Here is a 21,576-nt window from a genome sequence, read left to right as displayed (position 1 = left end):
CCACTCTCTGAGTAAAGAAGTTCCCCCTCATGTTACCCCTAAACTTTTGCCCTTTAACTCTCAACTCATGTCCTCTTGTTTGAATCTCCCCCACTCTCAATGGAAAAAGCCTATCCATGTCAACTCTATCTATCCCCCTCATAATTTTAATTACCTCTATCAAGTCCTCCCTCAACTTTCTACATTGCAAAGAATAAAGACCCAACTTGTTCAACCTTTCCCTGTAACTTAAGTGATGAAACCCAGGTAACATTCTAATAAATCTTCTTTGTACTCTCTATTTTATTGACGTCTTTCCTATAATTCGGTGACCAAAACTGTGCACAATACTCCAAATTTGGCCTCACCAATGCTTTGTACAATTTCGACATTACATCCCAACTCCTATACTCAATGCTTTGATTTATAAAGGCCAGCATACCAAAAGCTTTCTTCACCACCCTATCCACATGAGATTCCACCTTCAGGGAACTATGCACCATTATTCCTAGATCCCTCTGTTCTACTGCATTCTTCAATGCCCTACCATTTACCATGTATGTCCTATTTTGATTAGTCCTACCAAAATGTAGCACCTCACATTTATCAGTATTAAACTCCATCTGCCATCTTTCAGCCCACTCTTCTAACTGGCCTAAATCTCTCTGCAAGCTTTGAAAACCTACTTCATTATCCACAATGCCACCTATCTTAGTATCATCTGCATACTTACTAATCCAATTTACCACCCCATCATCCAGATCATTAATATATATGACAAACAACATTGGACCCAGTACAGATCTCTGAGGCATACCACTAGTCACTGGCCTCCAGTCTGACAAATAGTTATCCACCACTACTCTCTGGCGTCTCCCATCCAGCCACTGCTGAATCCATTTTACTACTTCAATATTAATACCTAACGATTGAACCCTCCTAACTAACCTTCCATGTGGAACCTTGTCAAAGGCCTTACTGAAGTCCATAAAGACAACATCCACCGCTTTACCCTCGTCAACTTTCCTAGTAACCTCTGCAAAAAATTCAATAAGATTTGTCAAGCATGACCTTCCACGCACAAATCCTTGTTGACTGTTCCTAATCAGACCCTGTCTATCCAGATAATTATATATACCATCTCTAAGAACACTTTCCGTCAATTTACCCACCACTGACGTCAAACTCACATGCCGATAATTGCTAGGTTTACTCTTAGAACCCTTTTTAAACAATGAAACAACATGAGCAATACACCAATCCTCTGGCACCATCCCCGTTTCTAATGACATTTGAAATATTTCTGTCAGAGCCCTTGCTATTTCCACACTAACTTCCCTCAAGATCCTGTCAGGACCCGGAGACTTATCCACTTTTATATTCCTTAAAAGTGCCATTACTTCATCTTCTTTAATCATCATAGTTTCCATAACTACCCTACCTGTTTCCCTTATCTTACACAATTCAATATCCTTCTCCTTCGTGAACACCGAAGAAAAGAAATTGTTCAGAATCTCCCCCATCTCTTTTGGCTCCACACCTAGCTGTCCACTCTGATTCTCTAAGGGACCAATTTTATCCCTCACTATACTTTTGCTATTAATATAACTGTAGAAACTCTTGGAATTTATTTTCACCTTACTTGCCAAAGCAACCTCATATCTTCTTTTAGCTTTTCTAATTTCTTTCTTAAGATTCTTTTTACATTCTTTATATTCCTAGAGCACCTCATTTACTCCATGCTGCCTATATTTATTGTAGATATCTCTTTTTTTGAACCAAGTTTCCAATATCCCTTGAAAACCATGGCTCTCTCAAACTTTTAACCTTTCCTTTCAACCTAACAGGAATATAAATATTCTGTACCCTCAAAATTTCACCTTTAAATGACCTCCATTTCTCTATTACATTCTTCCCACAAAACAAATTGTCCCAATCCACTCCTTCTAAATCCTTTCGCATCTCCTTAACGTTAGCCTTTCTCCAATCAAAAATCTCGACCTTGGGTCCAGACCTATCCTTCTCCATAATTATATTGAAACTAATGGTATTGTGATCACTGGACCCGAAGTGCTCCCCAACACAAACCTCCATCACCTGACCTATCTCATTCCCTAACAGGAGATCCTTCTCTAGTTGGTACCTCTATGCATTGCCGCAAAAAACTATCCTGCACACATTTTGCAATTATGTTGGCTGCTTTCCTGAGGCAACGGGAAGTGTAGACGGGGTGACGGGAGGGGGGTTGGTTCATGTCATGAACTGGGCTATCAGTTCAGCATCTCCACATGTGACTGCCTCGCCAGCACTGAGCCAGAAGTAAGTCCACGGCAGCACCTATAATCCACCTTCTGCCCTGTCAGGACGAGTGCTGGCCACAAATGGTGAAGAGTCAGAACTTTCACCCAGAGACGCAGCAGAAGGAGAAGAAGCTGCAGGAGGCCATGTGGGAGATCTTCACCACGGAATGCACCTACCTCAGGGATCAGTTGCAGGTGATGGAGGAGGTGAGTCTGTTGGCTGCTCCGACCAGTCAAATGTCATTGTGCCCGCAACAGAATGGCCCAGTTCTGCTCCTTTGTCTTTACGTCTCATGGTCTTATCTCCTGCAGTTCAGTCCGAGGGACATCACTAATATTCCATAAAGGGAGTATCAAATGTGATTATATTTAGTGCTCACATTATACATACAACTAATTCATATGGCTAACAAGAGAACATCGGCAGATGGTGTGTGCTAATTCATGTCTGCTTGTATTCCTAAAGCCTCCCATTCTTCCATGCTTCCCATTTCACCAGCCAGCTTCCTGTTTCCACCCCTCCTAATTGCCCGTTGTCCAGTATTCCTGCTTCTCACCCCAGAAGCCCTGTTGCTCTCTCTTCTCTCGCCAGACTCTCAAGTTCTGCAGACCCCTCGGTTTCCCATTCCTCCCCACCCCCAGCCATCTGTTGGCTTCTCCCCTATTCTAGTGGCCCTCTCACCCCTTCTCTTCCCCCACCATCATGACCTGCCCATCAACTCCCTCAGTTGCCCACCTCCTTCACTTTATTCCAGTGTCCTCTACTATCAGATTCCTTCTTTTTTAGCTCTTCCATCTATCCTCTCCAACTTCTCACATCGTCAGCTCTCCCCCAGCCACAGGCCTACCCCCTCACCTGGTCTCACCTCTCACCTTCGGGCTTGTACTCCTTCCCCTCCCAGCACCTTCTTATTCTGGCCCCTTCCCCTTTCTTTCCAGTCCAGGTGAAAGGCCTCAGCTGAAAACGCTGACTGTTTATTCCTCTCCATAGACGCTACCTGACCTGCTGAGTTCCTCATTTGCGTGTTGTCCTATGCTGACATCTGAATCGTAAGGCATCTGTTTCGATTCAGTCCTTCCGCTCAGGCGAGGGAGGTGAGGGCTGTTGTTCTCTGTTGAAGGGCTAGAGCCATTTGTAAAAGAAACTTCCATGGTCAGCTGGAATATTGCACAATAGTGCAGGCCCTCATTCCCAGACACACTGGAGGTCTGTGATGCTTGTCATCATACCCTGAGAGAGTCAGGACTGAGTTGTATATGGGCACAGTCCACTCATGGGGTCTGCTGTGGGTAAACAGTGTTGCCTTTTCTAAAACCAGGTTTCACCCTTGCTCTGCGTTCCAAACAAAGGTGCTCCAGGTGACCACCTGGGGTCAGCCTACGAAAGTTTACCCATTATATTCTGATTCGGATTTATCTTTCATATACACTTGTTAACATACAGTGAAATGTCTCGTTTGTGTTAACACCTAACCTAGGATGTGCTGGGGCACATTCCAGCACCAACATAGTGCTCGACAGAAAACACAGAACTCAAGCAACAAATCAGAATTCAAACAACAAAACAAGGCCCTTCCTCCCTCCCACTCACACGCACGGACACTCCTCCATCTCCAGGTTAGGCCTCCAGTTTCCATTGGGCTTCGATTTCTGAACTTCCAATCGACCGTAGGGCTTTGACCTTCGGTATCGACCCCTGGACTAGCCAATGACAGGACACCGAACTCCAGGCCATTTGTATTGGTTACTGATGTTGTTTTGCGGATGATCAAAAGTCAAACCAGATCAAATCAAGTTTAATTATCATTCAAACCATACGTAGATACACCGGTGATGGTGGTGGAGGCGGATACGATAGGGTCTTTTAAGAGGCTCCTGGATAGGTACATGCAACTTAGAAAAATAGAGGGCTATGGGTAACCCTAGTTAATTTCTAAAGTAAGTACATGTTTGGCACAGCTTTGTGGGCCAAAGGGCCTGGATTGTGCTGTAGGTTTTCTATGTTTCTATACAGCTGCATGTGGCAGTGTTCCTCTAGGGCCAAGCTGCAAAAACATCCAAAAATAGTGAGTAACATAATTCAAAATATCAAGCAAAGAAGCATATTCACTCAGAAAAAAACATATCTAGTCCAAGACCGTGAGCGTCAATGTCCAGCAATCGACAGTCCAGACTCCCAGCAGTGTACAGACGCACACAATCTAGCCCGTCATTCCACCACTGGCACATAGGGGGCAGCACCAAAGGGCAAGGCCAGGCCCCATCGAGCTCAACCACCTTGTAGCACTTCCGCGTCTCTCTCCTGGTCTGCATTGTGATGTTTTGTGCTCGTGTACCTGGGTATCACTAACATGGGCCATCAAGAGAGACGACAACTTATTGCGTTGACTGAGTCCGACCCACTGGAAGCGTGTTACAGGCAATATTACAACCTCTGCAAAGCCCCCTGGATCAGGGTTGTTTGTGTATTCTCAGGTGGCCTGGGATCTGAGGGGCAAACCTGTGTAGATGGACATCATTCACATTAGTCAGGTGGAGAGGTGGCTGTACTCATCCCGTTTCCTTTCACTCTTTTATCACCATTCACTGGGCTGATGTTTTTTTCCAATTGGGACAACCCCTCACTTGGTTAGTGCTACCAAAGGGGCTTCTTTAATCTTTCAGCATCCCAACTTTCAGTGTTGATCCCAAATTGCTCTCGAGATGCCCAAGGCTGTTCCAGTAGTCTTTGTTCTGATGTCTGTGAGTTCTCTGGCAAGGTTATCATGGAGTCATGCAGCATGGCAGCAGGACATTTGGCCCATCATGTTCCTGCAGACCATGGGCACCCATCCATATTAATCCCACCTTCTAGCACTTGGCCTGTAGATTTCTGTGCTGAGATGACTTAACCAATCACCTAGACACCTCTTTAGCGTTGTCAGCGCCTCCGCTCCCACCGCCCTCCCAGGCAGTGTCTTCCACTCGCCACTTTCTGGCTGAAAATTTTTAGATCCCCTCTAAAATGCTCTGGGTTTATTTTGCATTGAGGTACCAACAAAAGGGAAGGACCATTCCTGGTATCCTGTAGTGTTGCTGTATGTGTCAAAATATCTAAATCAGAATCAGGTTTATTATCACCGGCATGTGACGTGAAATTTGTTAACTTCGCAGCAGCAGTTCAATGCAATACATAATCCAGCAGAGAGAAAAAAAATAAAAATAAAAATAAATAAACAAGTAAATCAATTATGTATATTGAATAGATTTAAAAACCTGCAAAAAACAGAAATACTGTATATTAACAATTGTGAGGTAGTGTCCAAGGGTTCAATGACCATTTAGGAATCAGATGGCAGAGGGGAAGGAGCTGTTCCTGAATCGCTGAGTGTGTGCCTTCAGGCTTCTGTATCTCCTACCTGATGGTAACAGTGAGAAAAGGGCATGCCCTGGGTACTGGAGGTCCTTAATAATGGACACTGCCTTTCTGAGACACCACTCCCTAAGGACATCCTGGGTACTTTGTAGTGTAATAGAAAGTAGAGTCACTACAGGCCCTTCTGCCGGCCCATCCAGTCCATGCCAAACTATTATTCCATCTAGTTCCATTAAGCTGCACCTGTACCAGAGCCCTCAAAACCCTTCCCACCCATGAACTTATCCCAACTCCTCTTAAATGTTGAAATCAAACCCGCTGGCATCTCGTTCCACATTCTCACTTCTCGAAGTTAAGAAATCCTCCCTCATCTTCCCCTTAGAGTATTTCTCCTTTGTTCACGAATGTTACAAGGCATGTGGAATATTTTCCTTCATCTGTCAGAGCAGGGGGTACAGAATGACCTCCCTTTTTTACCTAAATTCGGTCCTTTAGTATTATCTACTTCTGATATGGAGAATAGTTTCTAGCAGTCTACCCTAGCTTTAGCCCCCATAATTCCAGATATCTCAAATAGGTCCCCTCGGAACCTCTTCCGCTCCAGGGAAAACAGACCTAGCTTCTCCAGACATTCCCGAAAATGCACTGGCCCAGGCAACATCCCGGTGAATCTCCTCCGCACTCTGTCCACCTTTCCAACAGTGTGATGACCAAAACGTCACCTGGTACTCCAGCTGAGGTTTGGCCAATGTTCCGCAAAGTCACAGCACATCGGACTTGTACAGCCCAGCACAATGTCACAAAGGACAGCCGCTCAACATGCTCTCATAAGGTAGTCAGATCCCCTGCATCCTTGCTCTCAATAGGTGGTGAACACACACCGCATCCTGGCTTCAACAAGTTACTCAGATAAGCTTCTGTCTTGCAGGTTTTCCTGAACACTTTGAAGTATCTGCAGAGCAGAGGATGGCTTCTGGACGTTGACCCTCGGAGACTGTTTGCGAACCTCAATGAATTGTCCAAGGTAATCTGGGCCCTTGGAGTTGGAACAGAAAAGAGTGCCACACAGATGAAAACAGGCCCATTAGCCCATTGTGTTTGTTCCAATCGTCAGCTGACTACAGTGATCCCACACAAACCAGTTTGTATTCTCCACTTGTTTCCAACTGCTCCTCCCAGAGTTGTTGGAAACAGGGCTGTTGGAGATCGTGCCAATTTGTGGGATGTTGGCGGAAGGCACCAGAAGGGAACCATGTGCTCGTAGGGAGAACGTGCAATACCAGAGGCCAGGGTCGATCCTGGGTCTTGGGCTGTGAGGCAACGGCTCTGTTGGGTGAACTGAATCAGAATCAGGTTTCTTACCACTGACTTACGTTGTGAAATTTGTAGTTTTGCGGTAGCAGTTCATCATGGTGGTTGTCCATCACTTACAGCCTGTGTGAGAGAGTTCTTAAAGTCAAAAAGCTGTTGCACTGGGCAGTTCTACTCCCTGGACCTCTGAAGTCTGGGTCAGGTGGTACAAACAAGCGCCACAAACTGGCGTCTTTCTTGGCAGAGGATGAGCTTGACGTCTTCTGTACCTTGTCATGCCCTTCGTTCTTCACGGAGCGTTGCAGTACCACCATCCTGGCCGTTGGATCTCACTGTAGATCTCATCTGCCCCGTGCACCAGAGCTGGCTTCACGAGGCAGCACAGGCATGTCCCTATCTCACCGGGGTACGAGGCCACCAGCCACCCTCACCTGATTTAGCCCTCCTGTCGAAGCAGTGTAGTGGGGTGTGGCCGCTGTCACATGCAAACAGCGGCTTGGAGCCACAGGGGAGAGCTGAGTGTCCGGTGGGGACCAAAGGTGAGTGAGCTGCCCCAGAATGAACACCACAAGCCCCTTCACCAGAGGTGCTACCGCTGCCTGGGCACCCCATACACCTTAGTGCAATACATAAAATGTACTATAAATTACAATAAGAAATATAGAGTTAATAAATAAATAGTCCAAAAAGAGAACGAAAAGCACAGTGAGGTAGTGTCCACGGGTTTGTTGACAGTCCTGATATCTGATGGCGGAGGGGAGCAAGCTGTTCCAAAAGAACATCAATAAGGAGGAAGTTTAGTTGTGGGACGTTACTGTAACTACCTCATGGGCTTTGATCTAAGATCAGTATGCATCATATAGGCAATATGGGTGGATCTCCCACAGCGTAGGGCCCTAAAACAGTGCAGAACATTAAATTCAGCCATCTGGTACCCACACATTCTCATTTCCCTACATCCCACAGAGGTTCTTACTACCCAAAAGGAGGCCGTTTGGCCTCTTGTCTTTGCAAGAGCCATTAAATCAGTACCCCCTGGTTACCGCCTGCCTACCAATTTCAGATCTCCAATCTGACCTCACTTCACCTCCCCAACTCTGATTCCGTTCTGACCCAGCACCTGATTAAATATTCTCTCGCATCCTCGCCTACCACCCCATCTCGATTCATTCCCACTCACTGCTCTCCTCCGGGCTGCTTGGGTTAGGAGTTTCACTGAGTCTGAGGGCAGCTGGTCCAGATCAGACAACTCAGCAGCTTTCCCTCCCTGACAGCCACTGAACCAGCTGAACCTTCCTCTGCACTGAAGTTGTAATCTAAACGCAGTTTGTTGCTGAGTTGGCCCAAAGTCACGTTTATTGTCATTTGTACAATTACACACATTCGCAGGTGCAGTGAAAAACTTACTTGCAGCAACATCATGGGTACATAATATCAGAGACTCATCGTTCACAAGGAAACATAAACGTAAATTAGACACAGTTTTATACGAAAGAACAAAAAGAGAAGCACTTTGGCGTTAGGCTTCTTCATTCTGTCAGCATCCCAACTTTTGGAGTTAATCCCTAATTATTTCAGAGGCTGTTCCAGTAATGCTTGGTTTGGTCTCTGCAGTTCACTGTAGTGCACAGTGTTTAAAGTGGTCATCGTGATGCTCTTTTGAGGTAGTAATTAGCAATATTCAAGAATTAAATTATTGAAGGGAGGCAGCTCTTCTTGGACTTAGCAGTGTGGGTCTTAAGGCTTGTGTACTTCCTGCCCAATGGTAACAATAATTATTATGATTTATAGAGCACTTTGTGGTTAAGGTGTTCGTCTAGTTATCTCAAGGTCGCTAGTTCGAGCCTCAGCTGTGGCAGCCTGTTTGTGTGTTGAGGAAGGCACTTAATCACACATTGCTCTGGTGTCTGTGTGAGGAGTGGCGCCCCACACAGACTTCCAATCTGCACCTTGTAAGGCATGAAAATGCCCGATGCAGGCCTCTCATGGTCTGACTCGACGTTCCCTCCCCTCCCCTTTCATAGAGACAATGTCGTTCAAAGTGCAAACATGAAAATAAAAATAAAAGACAAACAGACAAAGGCAGGGTTAAATGAATAGGTTTTCAGTTGGCGTTTACAAGTCTCAGCTGAGTTTGCATCCTTTAGAGCCTTACGCATTCAATCCCACAGTTTAGGAGCATAGTTCAAAATAGCTGACCTGTCAGGTATCTTTTGAGGGAGATTGGTTATATTTAAGAGATGGGAGGAAGGAGACCTGAGAGCTGAAGCAGGATTATAAAACAGAAATGGTAGCAGCGAGAAGATGGCATAGCCTGGCTGGTGGGGATTTTCAAGGATACACGTTGCTTCTTGAAGCAGCACACCGGCCGGCTGCTTGCTTGCTTTCCACCCACGCTGGGTTCAGCGTCGAGCTAGCAACTCTGTCTCGTAAAACAGATGAAACTAAAGAAACGGCAAGTGCGGAAAGGAACAACAAGAAGGTAGGGCAAACGCAAGCAGGCTTTTTCCACTGAGGTTGAGTGAGACTAGAGTTCATAGGTCATAGGTTAAGGGTGAAATATTTAAGGGGAACCTGAGGGGGAACTTCTTCACCCAGAGGGTGGTGAGAACGTGAAGTGAGCTGCCAGCGGAACTGGTGGATATGGGTTCGATTTCAACAATCAAAAGAAATTTGGATGTCGACAAAGGGAGAGGTATGGGGGGCCATGGTCTGGGTGAAGGTGGATGGGACTAGGCTGAGTAACAGTTCAGCAAGACCAGATAGGCGGAAGGCTTTTTTCTGTGCGGTAGTGCTCTATGACTCTATGACTATATTACGATAGACATTACCCTGTGCATTGTTTGATCTTACCAGGTGAGTTTGGACTTCTTGACCAGTCTTCTGGAAACAATTCAGAGCTCCTGGGATCTATCATCTCTCATTGCAGTGCTGTCAAAGGTAGGTGTTACTAAATATTTAATATCTCAGACCATCAATGTTTAGTGAAAGATAAACAAGGGTCAATTGCACAGCATCCTGACCTTAATATGAACACAACGTTATCAACTGTCCTGACTTCCTGCTACCCCTATCTTCACCCATTCTACTTAACGTTAGAATACAACCTGTTATCAAGTGGCTCTCTGGCCTATGGACCATGAAAAGTCACTGCCCATCCATCAGCCCCAGGACAGCTAGATATCCACACAGCCCCACCACGTCCCTCCCTACGGAGGTTATTTTTCAAAGGTTATAAAGGTTATTTAAGTACTTCAAGATTTTTTCAAAGTAAGTTTTATTTAATCCAGTGCTCCAGATAATATCCAGCTGACTATCCAGCTAACCCAGTGCTGTGGTTTAGATGTCTGTCAGTTCACTTTACTCTGGGCTGGATTCAGTCTGTCCTCCGGTCGTGTCAGCATAATACATTGACCTGGACCTCTCTAGTTGTCTAAGACATGACAGGTAAGTCTGAATTTTACTCTAGCGTCCAGGTCTGCTTAGACTTGATCCATACTTCCGTATTTTCCGAAGTATCATTCCGTAGCAAGGGGAAGATTTTCCAATCTGATGTAAAATTTGTTTTCTGTCAGTTTCAGGAAAGACTGTGCTGCAGTCACCAGAGGTACTGCCTGAACTACTCCTCGGCCAACCTCTACCTCAATAATCTGAAGACCAGGGAGGACTTTGGAATCTTTCTCAAGGTATAGTACCGACTCCTACTCTCTAATATTGCCAATGATAGGCACTAAGTGTGTATTAATGCAATAGCTTCTGATGTTAGACTGGCAGCCCATGTGGTACCAAACTAGATCCATGGTTTCTGATCCCACCATAGCTACTAACCTAATGTCGATCGATATCTTGAGTGGGAAATAGAAATGGTTATCTAAAAGTAGTGGCTCATTGGGAAAACCATGGAATTGCTAATGTTCTTCAATGAAGAGAATCTTCCACCCTTGTCAGACAATCCCATTCTGACCCATGTGTGGCTTAAGTCCCTCTGCGTCTGATTAACTCCGTATGTCTCCTACTGAGACAGTCAAATGGGAGGAGAACAGCAGTGGTCAAGGTCACAGCTTCGGAAATGTTAAATCACCTAGAACCATAGGTTCATAGAGAACTACAGCACAGAAGCAGGCCCTTCAGTCCATCTTGTCTATACTGGCCTGGTCTCCTGCCTAGTCCCATCTGCTTGACTATACCCAGACCATATCCCTCCAAAACTATTCATCCATGTACCTATTCAAACTTAAGTGTTACAACTGAATGAACATCTATCACTTCTCCTGGCAGGTCCCACGTTTACACCACCCTCTGGAGTGAAGAGTTTCTCCCTCAGGTTCCCCTTAAATATTTCACTTTTCACCCTTAAGCTATGATCTCCAGTTCTAATCTTGCCCAGCCTGAGGGGGAAACACTTGCTCACATTCACCCTATCTATATCCCTCATGATTTGCTTTCCTCTATAAGATCTCCCCTTATGCTCCAGATCTTGCCCACCATTGCTAATGGGAGAACACAAATCATGTATCATGTTTTCATGTGGCATAAAAGGTTACCTTTCAGTCCATCAAATCTCTACCATTCCTCAGAACATTCCCAATCACTTCATTTGTTTTCCCTGTACCTTTCTCTCCCACATGGCCACCAACTTCTACTGCCACTCAGCTGTACACTGAGGGTAATGTACCAAGGCCAGTTCACCTACCAACCTGCACCTCTTCAGGACGCGGGAGGGAGCTGGAGCCCCTGGGAGAAACTCATGCAGTCACAAGGAGAGCTTGCAAACTCCACACACTCAGCACTGGGGTCAGGATCGTGAAGCAGTGTGCTGCCCAGTTCCAAAAGCTTCATCTTTGGCTGGCAGTGCTTTCTGAAAGAGTTTTCAAATCCCAGACCGCTCTAGGGTTCAGGATTGAACCCAGATCCCGGCAGGGCAGCAGTTCTATCTTCTGTACCACTCTGCCACCAAGCTTTTCCTCCAAAACAGTAATAATCCCACCATCAAGAGTAGAGCGTTTGAAAAATGCTGAGAATCAGCAAGTATCACCAAGAAAATAGAACAAACTGAACCTCTCAGTTTCTCAGAGCTTGGGGTGACTCATACTGGGCATCAGGATAGGAAACTAATGAAAGAATAACAACACCTCATGCTGCTGTCAGAAGATGGACTTTCTGTCGGAGTTTGTAAAGATAACGTCACACCATTCTAACGTGTGCTAATTTAGTGCCAGGAACTGGACAGTAGCTGGAAATCTAAGAGTTGTGATATTCTGGCCTGTAATTTGTGCGAATTGTAAGCAAAAGGTATCTTGTCAATCAAGGTGATGTCGCATCAGGAATCTGTGCGGTGTGTCCCTATTCTGATCAGAGGGAAAAGCTGTGGTAACTGTGGGAAGATGGGGCTGATTGCTAATTTCACTAACCTAACACTTGCAACAAATTACATGTTAATCTCCTAGTCACTGCTGCCATCAACCCAGAAGAAAAATCATTAACAAAAAATTGCGTTTACTGCAAAAGCTTTGTTTATTAAAGTATTACAGATGCAGAGCTGCAGAGTGTTTAATTCTGGGCCTTTTGGGGTACAAGGTCAGGTTAAAAGTCATGTGTGAAAGCACCATGAATTAGTTCGTCTAAAGCTTTAAACTGGACTGGAGATGTAAAACAGCCAAATTAAGATTTAAAAAAAAGACAAGTCTCTATATGAAGTCCATTAATTAGCTTTTGATTTGTTTGTGGAGTATTAAGTGATTATAACGAATTGCAATTGAAAGATTTTGTAGGGATCTACTCTGTATCAAAACTGAAAGCACTTATCCATTATTGAATGTCCAAAGCTGCATTGAAAAGCTCGGTTCATTTAGTTTAGTCTTCAAGGCTTTCATTTTGTTTTGGAGGAATAGAAAATAGGTGGCTGGGGTGAGGATGGTGACACTTACACAAGCTTACACATTCCCTGGGGGATATTTTAGAACAGAAATCTCGGGGTGTGTTGGATCCTGGCATTCTTGATCCAAGGTTCTTCAGAAGTCAAGGATGAGGAATAAAACTTTTTACTTATGGTCGTTTTTATTAAGCACTACAAGAACTAAGGAACGAGGAAAGGTGAGGAGCAAAAGTTCAGCCCAGTGCAATGGGGAAGACAAAGGCACAGAGTATGACAATAAAAAAGAAAAAAGAGAGTGAACCAGCTTGGTGTGGTCCTGATGTGGTGGCATCCGTTAGTCTCGCGAGACTATAGATCTGTGCCTGGAAAGTCTTGCTTCAGTCTGTGTTAGAGCAGTGTCTGTTGTGACTGTAGAGGCCCACACGGGAGTGACAGTCTCGGCTGCAGTGACTGCACTTAAAGGCGCTGTCCTCCAGTGTTGTCTTGGTGCTGTTTTTCCGATGAGTGCGCTTTTCTTCAGCAGCAAGCCTCAGCTTCTCTTCTCCTCTGTTTAGACCTCTGCGTAGTTCCAGCCTCCAGTGACAGCGATTGCTTGCGATGTCCTCCCACCTCTCAACGCTCATTTTCAGTGACTTCATATCTTTCTTGCAGACATCTTTGAAACGAAGATGGGGCCGCCCTTGTGCTCTCTTGTCGGAGACCAGTTCCCTGTACAGCAGGTCTTTCGGGATCCTCCCATCTGACATATGGTGTACGTGGCCCAGCCAGCAGAGACGGCGTTGTTGGAGCAGGGTGAAGAGGCGGGGTATCTGGGCACGGGCCAGGACCTCATTGTTGGTGACTCGGTCAGTCCACGTGATGTCCAGGATGTGTCTCAGGCTGCGAAGGTGGAAGGCGTTGAGACGCCACCCTTGTCTGGAGTAGAGGCTCCAGGTCTCGCTGCCGTAAAGCAGTGTGCTGAGGACGCAGGCCCGGTAGACTGCAACTTTGGTGTGTGTCGTCAGCTTTCTGTTCTCCCAGACTCTCTTTGTCAGCCTGGCAAATGTTGAGGCTGCTCGTCCAATCCGTCTATTGATCTCGGGGTCTAGGGAGAGGCTGTCCGTGAAGGTATGTAAACTCGTGAACTACCTCCAGCTCGTAGTTGTTGATAGTAATGGCAGGGGGGTGCTCAACGCCTTGGCCTAACATGTTGGTCTTCTTCAGGCTGATGGTCAAGCTGAAGTCCTGGCAGGCTCTTGAGAAGCTGTCCATGAGGCGTTGCAGTTGTTCTTCAGAGTGTGTTGCCAGTGCTGCATCATCTGCAAACAACATGTCCCTGATGAGTACTTCACGAACCTTGGTTTTTGCCCTCAGCCGGGACAGACTGAACAGCCTCCCGTCAGATCTGGTGTGGAGGTAGACACCATCAGTTGATGTTCCAAAGACGTGCTTCAGCATGACGGCGAAGAAGATGCCAAACAGGGTGGGGCAAGCACACAGCCCTGCTTCACACCGCTGCAGATGTTGAAGGCCTCCGAAGAAGAGCCGTCGAACTGAATGACGCCCTTCATGTCTGTGTGGAACGACTGAACTGTCCTGAGGAGCCTCGGGGGACAACCAATCCTGGCAAGGATTTTGAACAGGCCGTCTCTGCTCACAAGGTCGAAGGCCTTCGTAAGGTCAATGAAAGCGGCGTAGAGTGGTTGTCTTTGCTCTCTGCATTTCTCTTGTAGCTGTCGAAGGGAGAAGATCATGTCGATTGTGGAATGTTCCAACCTGAAACCGCACTGAGATTCGGGATATACCCTTTCGGCTATTTTCTGCAGTCTGATCAGGACCACGCAGGCGAAGACCTTCCCAACGACGCTCAGCAAGGAGATTCCCCTGTAGCTTTTGTCCTCTTTGTTCTTATATATGGTGACAATGTTGCAGTCTCTCATGTCTTGTGGCACTGCTCCCTCTGTCCAGAACTGACACAGTAGTTCATGCAGGTGGTTTAGCAGGACGCCCTTTGCACATCTGATGGCCTCTGGTGGAATGCCATCCAATCCTGGTGCCTTCCCAGTGGGCAGGCTGTCGATGGCTTTACTCAGCTCTTTGGCAGTCAGCAATGCATCAAGTTCCTCCATGACAGGCAGGCATTCCACGGCGTCTAGCGCGCTGTCCAAGATGCTGTTTTCTCTAGAGAAGAGTTCAGAGTGATGCTCCACCCATCTCTCCATCTGCTTGCCTTTGGCATTGATGGTCTCGCCTGTTATGATTTTCAATGGTGCTGTCTTGCTCTGGGTTGGCCCAGTGGCTTTCTTGATCCCCTCGTACACTCCACGGATGTTGCCTGTGTCAAATGATGACTGAATGCTTTCGCATAGTTGTAGCCAGTAGTCATTTGCTGTTTCCTGGGCCTTGCTTCTTAGCACTTGCAGTGTTGCCTGGGTGGGGTGGCGTTTGTGCTCTAGTAGTGCAACACACTTCACCTCGATGACAGCGGTGAGCTTACTTGAGCTCGCTTCAAACCAGTCCTGTGTCTTGCCCCGTTTCTTCCCGAAGGCCTTGAGTGCAGTGCTGTGGATAGTGTCCCTGAGAGAGTCCCATTGCTGAGCATCTCCTTCTGGTGGGTCTGCAAGGAGAGCATCCTCCAGTGACTTGATGAACTCTGCAGCTTTGTCTGAGTGTGGTGTCTTACTGGCATCGATGCGCTGCTTGCCTGGAGGCTTGGCGCAGTGCATCTTCTTCAGCCGAAGTCTGATCTTGCGGCAAACCAGAGTGATCTGTGTCGCAGTCGGCACTCTGAAAGGAGCGAGTCATGAGCACGTTTCTCAGGTGATTGCGCCTTGTGATTATCAGGTCTAGCTGGTGCCAGTGTTTGGAGTGGGGATGCTGCCAAGACACTTTGTGCTGAGCTTTGGTCTGGAAGTAGGTGTTGGTGACACACAATTCGTGGAGCATGCAAAGCTCGAGCAGTCATTGCCTGTTGTCATTCATGCTGCCAATCCCATACCACCCCAGGCAGCTTGGCCAGGAGTCGTGGTCGGCGCCCGCTCTGGCGTTGAAGTCACCATGTAGCAGCAACTGTTCCTGACTTGGGATCTCCTGTATCATCATTGAGAGCTGGTCGTAGAACTTGTCCTTTGCGTCTTGTGTAGAGTAGAGGGTTGGGGCATTGACGCTGACAAGGTTGACAGGCCCGTTGGATGTGTGGAGTCGAAGTGAGAAAATCCACTCTGTCGCTTTCTCGCTAGGCTCTACCATCTTCAGCAGCGAGTTCTTCACGGCAAAGCCGACACCATGCTCTCTGGTCTCGTCTGAGCCCTTCCCCTGCCAGAAGAAGGTATAGTCTGTTTCACGTAGGGTTTCCGATTCTGCGAGATGTGTCTCTTGGAGCGTTGCGATGTCCACTTGGAGTCTCGACAGTTCATTGTTAATCACTGCTGTCTTGCGCGTGTCGCTGATCTCCCGAAGGTCATCTGATGTACCAGTTGTCATGGTCTGTATATTCCAGCATCCTAGTCTGAGTGCTGGCTTCTTTCTTCGTCTTCTAGTTGTGCTTGGTGCAGCGTTTACAGTCTGCAGTTCAGGCTACTTGTATCCCTGAGCCCCACGCACCCAGTGGAGCGGGCAGACCGTGGCGGGACAGCACCTAATTGGCTGGGGGGCTACCCAGCTTGAGGTGGGCAGTAGCTGTCCAGTGAGACACGATGGTCTCTCCCTTTGAGAAAAGCAACCCCTGGCGCCTTGCTCTACACCAGTGGAGTGCAGGCTTATAACTGGTAGACTGCTGCTTGCCGTGTTGTGCCGTTGCAGTGAGGCAACACTGGAGTGTCCTCGCCAGGTCGCAGGCCTGGGCGAGGCTGTATGGAAGACTAGCAGTTGCCCATGCTGCAAGTCTCCCCTCTCCACGGCACCGATGTTGTCCAAGGGAAGGGCAAGGGCCAATACAGCTTGGCACCAGTGTCGTCGCAGGAGTTACCAGAACAAGGTTGAAGGCAACGTCGGACTGCCTTAGGGACTCCAGCTCCGGATTTGTCCTCAGGGTTTACACCCAAAGCCTTTCCCATGAGTGGGTATGGCCGCAAGGCAGCGGAGGTTTGAAATCAGAGTTTCCCTCTGTTAGATGGACTGCCTTCCCAGGCTGACGAGCTCCATCAACCCAAAGCACTGGTTTTAAGGCGTCAGGACCCGCCTTCGCCCCTTCTGTCTGTAGAAGCAGTTCCGCCGGGCCTAGAGGCTAAGCCACACAAGAAGGCCAGGATTGCTAATAACACACATTCCGTTTAAATTTCATGGCTTAAATTAACCAATAAGATAGGCTCCATTCAAGTAATGGGATAGTAACCACTTGAACTAAAAAGTTTCCAGAGAGGCACAAAGGCAACTGCAACCACAAGAAAACACACTGAAGACTGACATGTATATGGGCAATTATACAAAAATACAAACAAGCATTAGGAAGTTAAACTACGAGGAAAATAACAACTACACAGTCTAATCTAACAGGTATTATGGTTCCCTGAAAATGGAAACAGGGAAATCCAAGGCAAAGCACACAAAATGCTGGAGGAACTCAGCAGGCCAGGCAGCATCTCGGGAAAAGAGTAAACAGTCGACATTTTGGGCCGAGATGCTTCATTAGGATTCGCCAGCATTTTGTGTGTGTTGCAGCTGTATAAAAGATTGGTGAAACTGTACTGGAAACCTGTGTGCAGTCCTGCTTGGATGTGGTTGGAGCAAACGAGGCGGAGGAACATCTTACAGAGGGTTACAAAATAATGAGGGACGCAGATAAAGTGAATGGTCATAGTCCCGTTTCAGGGGTAGGGGGAGTTTAGAACTAAAGGCTATAAATTTAAACTGAGAAGGGAAAGATTTAAAGAGATGCCCAGGGCAAGTTTTTCACACACTGAGGGTGGTGGGTGCATAGAACAGGAAGCAGTGGAGATGGATACAGTTACAAAGACCTTTGGACAGGTACGTGGACAGGAGCGGTTTGGAGGGATATGGGCTAAATGCAGGCAAATGGGACAGACTCAGGAAGACCTTGGTCAGGATGGACGAGTTGGGCCAACGGGCCCGTTTTCTTGCTGTAGAACACGATGACCCTTTGTGGTTCTTTAGTAAACACGGTGTCACTGTCGCATTCCTCCAACTGCTGGTCCTACAAAAGTTTCCCTGTTTTTGTTTTGCACAAGACAGTGGTGTGAACAGAAGGATCAGTGTAAGCGGCTGCATCTCTCCGACCTGCTGGTCTCACCGCTGCAGAGGCTGACGAGGTACCCCCTGCTCCTGAGGGGTGTTTGGAACAGAAGCACTGACGCAGGTGCAAAGCAAGAGATCGAAGCCATCATCAGACGGGTGGACAATTCTATTTGTGAGTGCACATCCCCAGCTCCGGGGCCCCACTCTAACTGCTCAGGACAAGGGTTCCCATTGAGTGGAAACTTGCCCGTTTTGCCCCAGTGGGAGATCCGCAACCTTAATTTGAATGTTAATTTATCACTAAAGTTCAAAGTAAATTTATTATTGATGTATGTATATGTTACCAATTACCTTGAGACTGATTTTCTTACAAGCATTTAGAGGAAAATAAATAAATACAATACAGTTTATGAAAAACCATACATAAAGAAAGACTGACAGACAACCAATATGCAAAGAAATACAAGTTATGCAAATACAAAAATAAGTAATACTGACAGCATGAGTTGTAAAGTCCTTGAAAGTGAGCTTGCAGATTTTGGAAACAGTTCAAAGTTATGGTGAATGAAGTTATCCAAGCCAGTTCAGGACCCTGATGGTTCTAGGGCAATAACAGTTTCTGAACTTGGTGGTGTGGGACCTCTTGATCAACGGTAGTAGCAACAAAAGACCATAGCCATGGTGATGGGTGCTGCTTTCTTGTGGCAGTGCTCCTAGTAAGTCTGCTTCATGGTGGGGAGGGTTTTGCCTGTGACGGACCCCAGTATCCACTTTCTGTACACAGTTCCATTCCTGGGAATTGGTGTTCCCCTACCAGCCAATGATGCAACCTATCAGGACAATCTCTACTTCTATAGAGTTTGTCAAAGTTTTAGATGAGTTGCCAGATATACACAAAATTCTCAGTAAAGGCTGTTTCGCCTTTACTTGGAAATAAGGTACACATTACTAACATGAAATGCGTGACAATGCAGGTTCACTTTCTCCAGAGTAACAGAACAAAAGGATACAACACCCTGGCAAGGTAACTTTGACTCTTAGTAGAGGAAACATTAATTCCATGTGGGTGGTCCGTCCATGAAATGAGATTTCTACAGGAACTCTATTGGGTTATTCAAACAAACAAAAAGATAATGGCAGAAAATAGTAATTTGAGGTACAATATACACAGGTAATTGGCTGGAGTCATAATGTGCAGTTACTGAAGTCTATTTTGGGAGGAAGAGGGGGCATTAACCCTACAGAGCTCTCCTTACCCCTCAGACAGCTGAGCAGTTGAACTCAACTTAAGAACAACTTCCCTTGGTGATGTGACCTCTCACTCTCCCCAGTGGTCGACTGCCACGTCCCACCCAAAATTGGTGGTTAGCTAGTTGGTGATCAGCTAAATCTCTAGCTTGGGATTGCCATTTATTCTGGAAGGGGTTAGAATTGGACACTATAAGTAGTTTCAGCAAATAAAAAATTTACTTCCTGAGAAAACTAAAGAAATTTGGCCTGTCCCCTAAAACCCTCACTAATTTTTATAGATGCACCGTAGAAAGCATTCTTCTAGGGTGCATCACAACCTGGTATGGAAGTTGTCCTGTCCAAGACCGAAAGAAGCTGCAGAAGATCGTGAACACGGCGCAACACATCACACAAACCAATATTCCGTCCTTGGAGCTACTTTACACCGCACGCTGTCGGAGCAGTGCTGCCAGGATAATCAAGGACACGACCCTCCCAGACAACAGACTTTTCGTCCCTCTTCCCTCCGGGAGAAGGCTCAGGAGCTTGGAGACTCATATGGCCAGATTTGGGAACAGCTTCTTCCCAACTGTGATAAGACTGCTGAACGGATCCTAACCCGGATCTGGACCATACCCTCCAAATATCCGGACCTGCCTCTCAGTTTTTTTGCATTACCTTACTTTCCATTTTTCTATTTTCTGTTTATGATTTATAATTTAAATTTTTAATATTTACTAATTTTAACTATTTTTAATATCTTTAATATTTAATATTTGTAATCCAGGGAGTGTGAAGCGCAGAATCAAATATCGCTGTGGTGATTGTACATTCTAGTACCAATAGTTTGGCGACAATAAAGTATAAAGTATAAAGTACAAGTAACCTGTGACTAGAGGAATACGTCAGGGTGGGGCCCTCTGTTAGTCAGGATCTACCATGGGTGAAGCATCGTAGCTGTCTACGTCCAGTCAATACTCACGTTAGGACAGTACGAAATGGAGAGCAAGCTGTTGCCCATGTAGCAGGTGCCCCCTCTCCACGTAGCTGATGAATCCAAAACAATGGCAGAGACCGATACAGTTTGGCACAAGTGGGGTCGCAGGAGTTGCCAGCCAGCATTGAACTCAATATAGGACTACTTTAGGGACTCCAGGTCCGGATTTTAACTCAGGGTTTACTCCTGAAGCCTTCCCCGTGAGTGGGTATGGCCGCAAGGCAGTTGAGGTGGGAGATCAGGGATTTCCTTCTCCTGGGTGAGCCCCCGGCCAAGGCTGATGAACAACTGGTTTTAAGGCACCAGAAGATCCTCGCTCCTTCTCAAGTTCATAAAAATGGTTCTGCCAGGTTCAGTAATTAAACCACATGGGAAGGCCAGGAGCTGGACTGGGTTGTCAGAGGCTATTTGAGGCGCACACCATCGGGAGCGTTTAAGAAGTAGTGGGAACTTGTCCCCATTACCAGCCCTGGCTATAACAACTTTAAGGAAGCACGTCAGTGTGAAAGTCACTTTCATTGATAGACTTGTCTGTGTGCTCTGTGTCAGGTGATCTTGAAGGAAAAGTGAAATGGCTGGAAAGGATTCAGAAGTTCCAACAGCTCCAGGAGATCATTGTTTGGCCTGCAGTCTGGGAAAGGAACAAGAAAGCCTTTGTACCTGAGGTGGGTCTTTTCTCTGTACTGTTTTATTGCTGCCCGACATCGGCTTCTCATCTCTGCTTAAACTCTTGGTTAATTTCTTTGCTTTCATCTAAACCCTCGATCCATGCATTTCCTTTAGCTCTTGTTTCTGATAGGGTCCTTGTGCACGTTCTGCGCACTCTCCCGAGGTGAACTAGCCTACTCCAACGTGAATCATCTCACTACTCTGATGTAGCTCGATACTCTGAGCTCACAACCTCCCACCATTTCCTGAATTCTCAGTTCAAGCTCAGGTTCAAGTTTACTGACGTTCAGCCATGCACATGCAGAGCATACAGCTAAATGAAACCTTGTTCCTCTGGGGCCAAGGTGCAAAACACAGCACGTGGAACACAGGTCCAGAGCCTGCATCACTAATTCAATCAACCATTGCTGTCTGGTCTGGAGTGCATCCTCTCACAGTGAACAAAAACTCGGGCTAGGCCACATCTGGAGTATTGCGTACAGTTCTGGTCACTCACTATAGGCAGGATGTCCAGGCTTTAGAGAGGGGGCAGAAGAGGTTCACCAGGACACTGCCTGGTTCAGAGGGCATGTGTTATCACGAAAGGCTGGATAAACTTGGGTTCTTTTCTCTGGAGCACTGGAGGCTGAGGGGAGATCTGGTAGAGGTTTACACGGTTATGAGAGACGTGGATTAAATGGACAGAGGA

At 46.6% G+C, this 21,576-nt stretch overlaps 1 protein-coding gene across 4 annotated transcripts in view; it reads left to right on the top strand.

The window, feature by feature from the left end:
* Nucleotides 1-21,576, top strand: part of plekhg7 (pleckstrin homology domain containing, family G (with RhoGef domain) member 7) — a 111,452-nt gene that overhangs the window by 55,013 nt on the left and 34,863 nt on the right. For all 4 annotated transcript variants that reach the window (XM_063072304.1, XM_063072302.1, XM_063072303.1 and 1 more), the window contains exons 7-12: nt 2,343-2,486; nt 6,563-6,658; nt 9,802-9,885; nt 10,521-10,631; nt 17,990-18,164; nt 20,769-20,884. In XM_063072304.1, coding sequence (XP_062928374.1) covers nt 2,343-2,486; nt 6,563-6,658; nt 9,802-9,885; nt 10,521-10,631; nt 17,990-18,164; nt 20,769-20,884 — 726 coding nt within the window. The remainder of the gene's footprint in view (nt 1-2,342; nt 2,487-6,562; nt 6,659-9,801; nt 9,886-10,520; nt 10,632-17,989; nt 18,165-20,768; nt 20,885-21,576) is intronic.

This window comes from Mobula hypostoma, chromosome 20 (genome assembly GCF_963921235.1).
Source record: "Mobula hypostoma chromosome 20, sMobHyp1.1, whole genome shotgun sequence".
In the NCBI taxonomy this organism is placed as follows: domain Eukaryota; kingdom Metazoa; phylum Chordata; class Chondrichthyes; order Myliobatiformes; family Myliobatidae; genus Mobula; species Mobula hypostoma.
The sequence above is the reverse complement of the archived record's forward strand: the minus strand, read 5'-3'. Positions and strand labels throughout refer to the sequence as shown.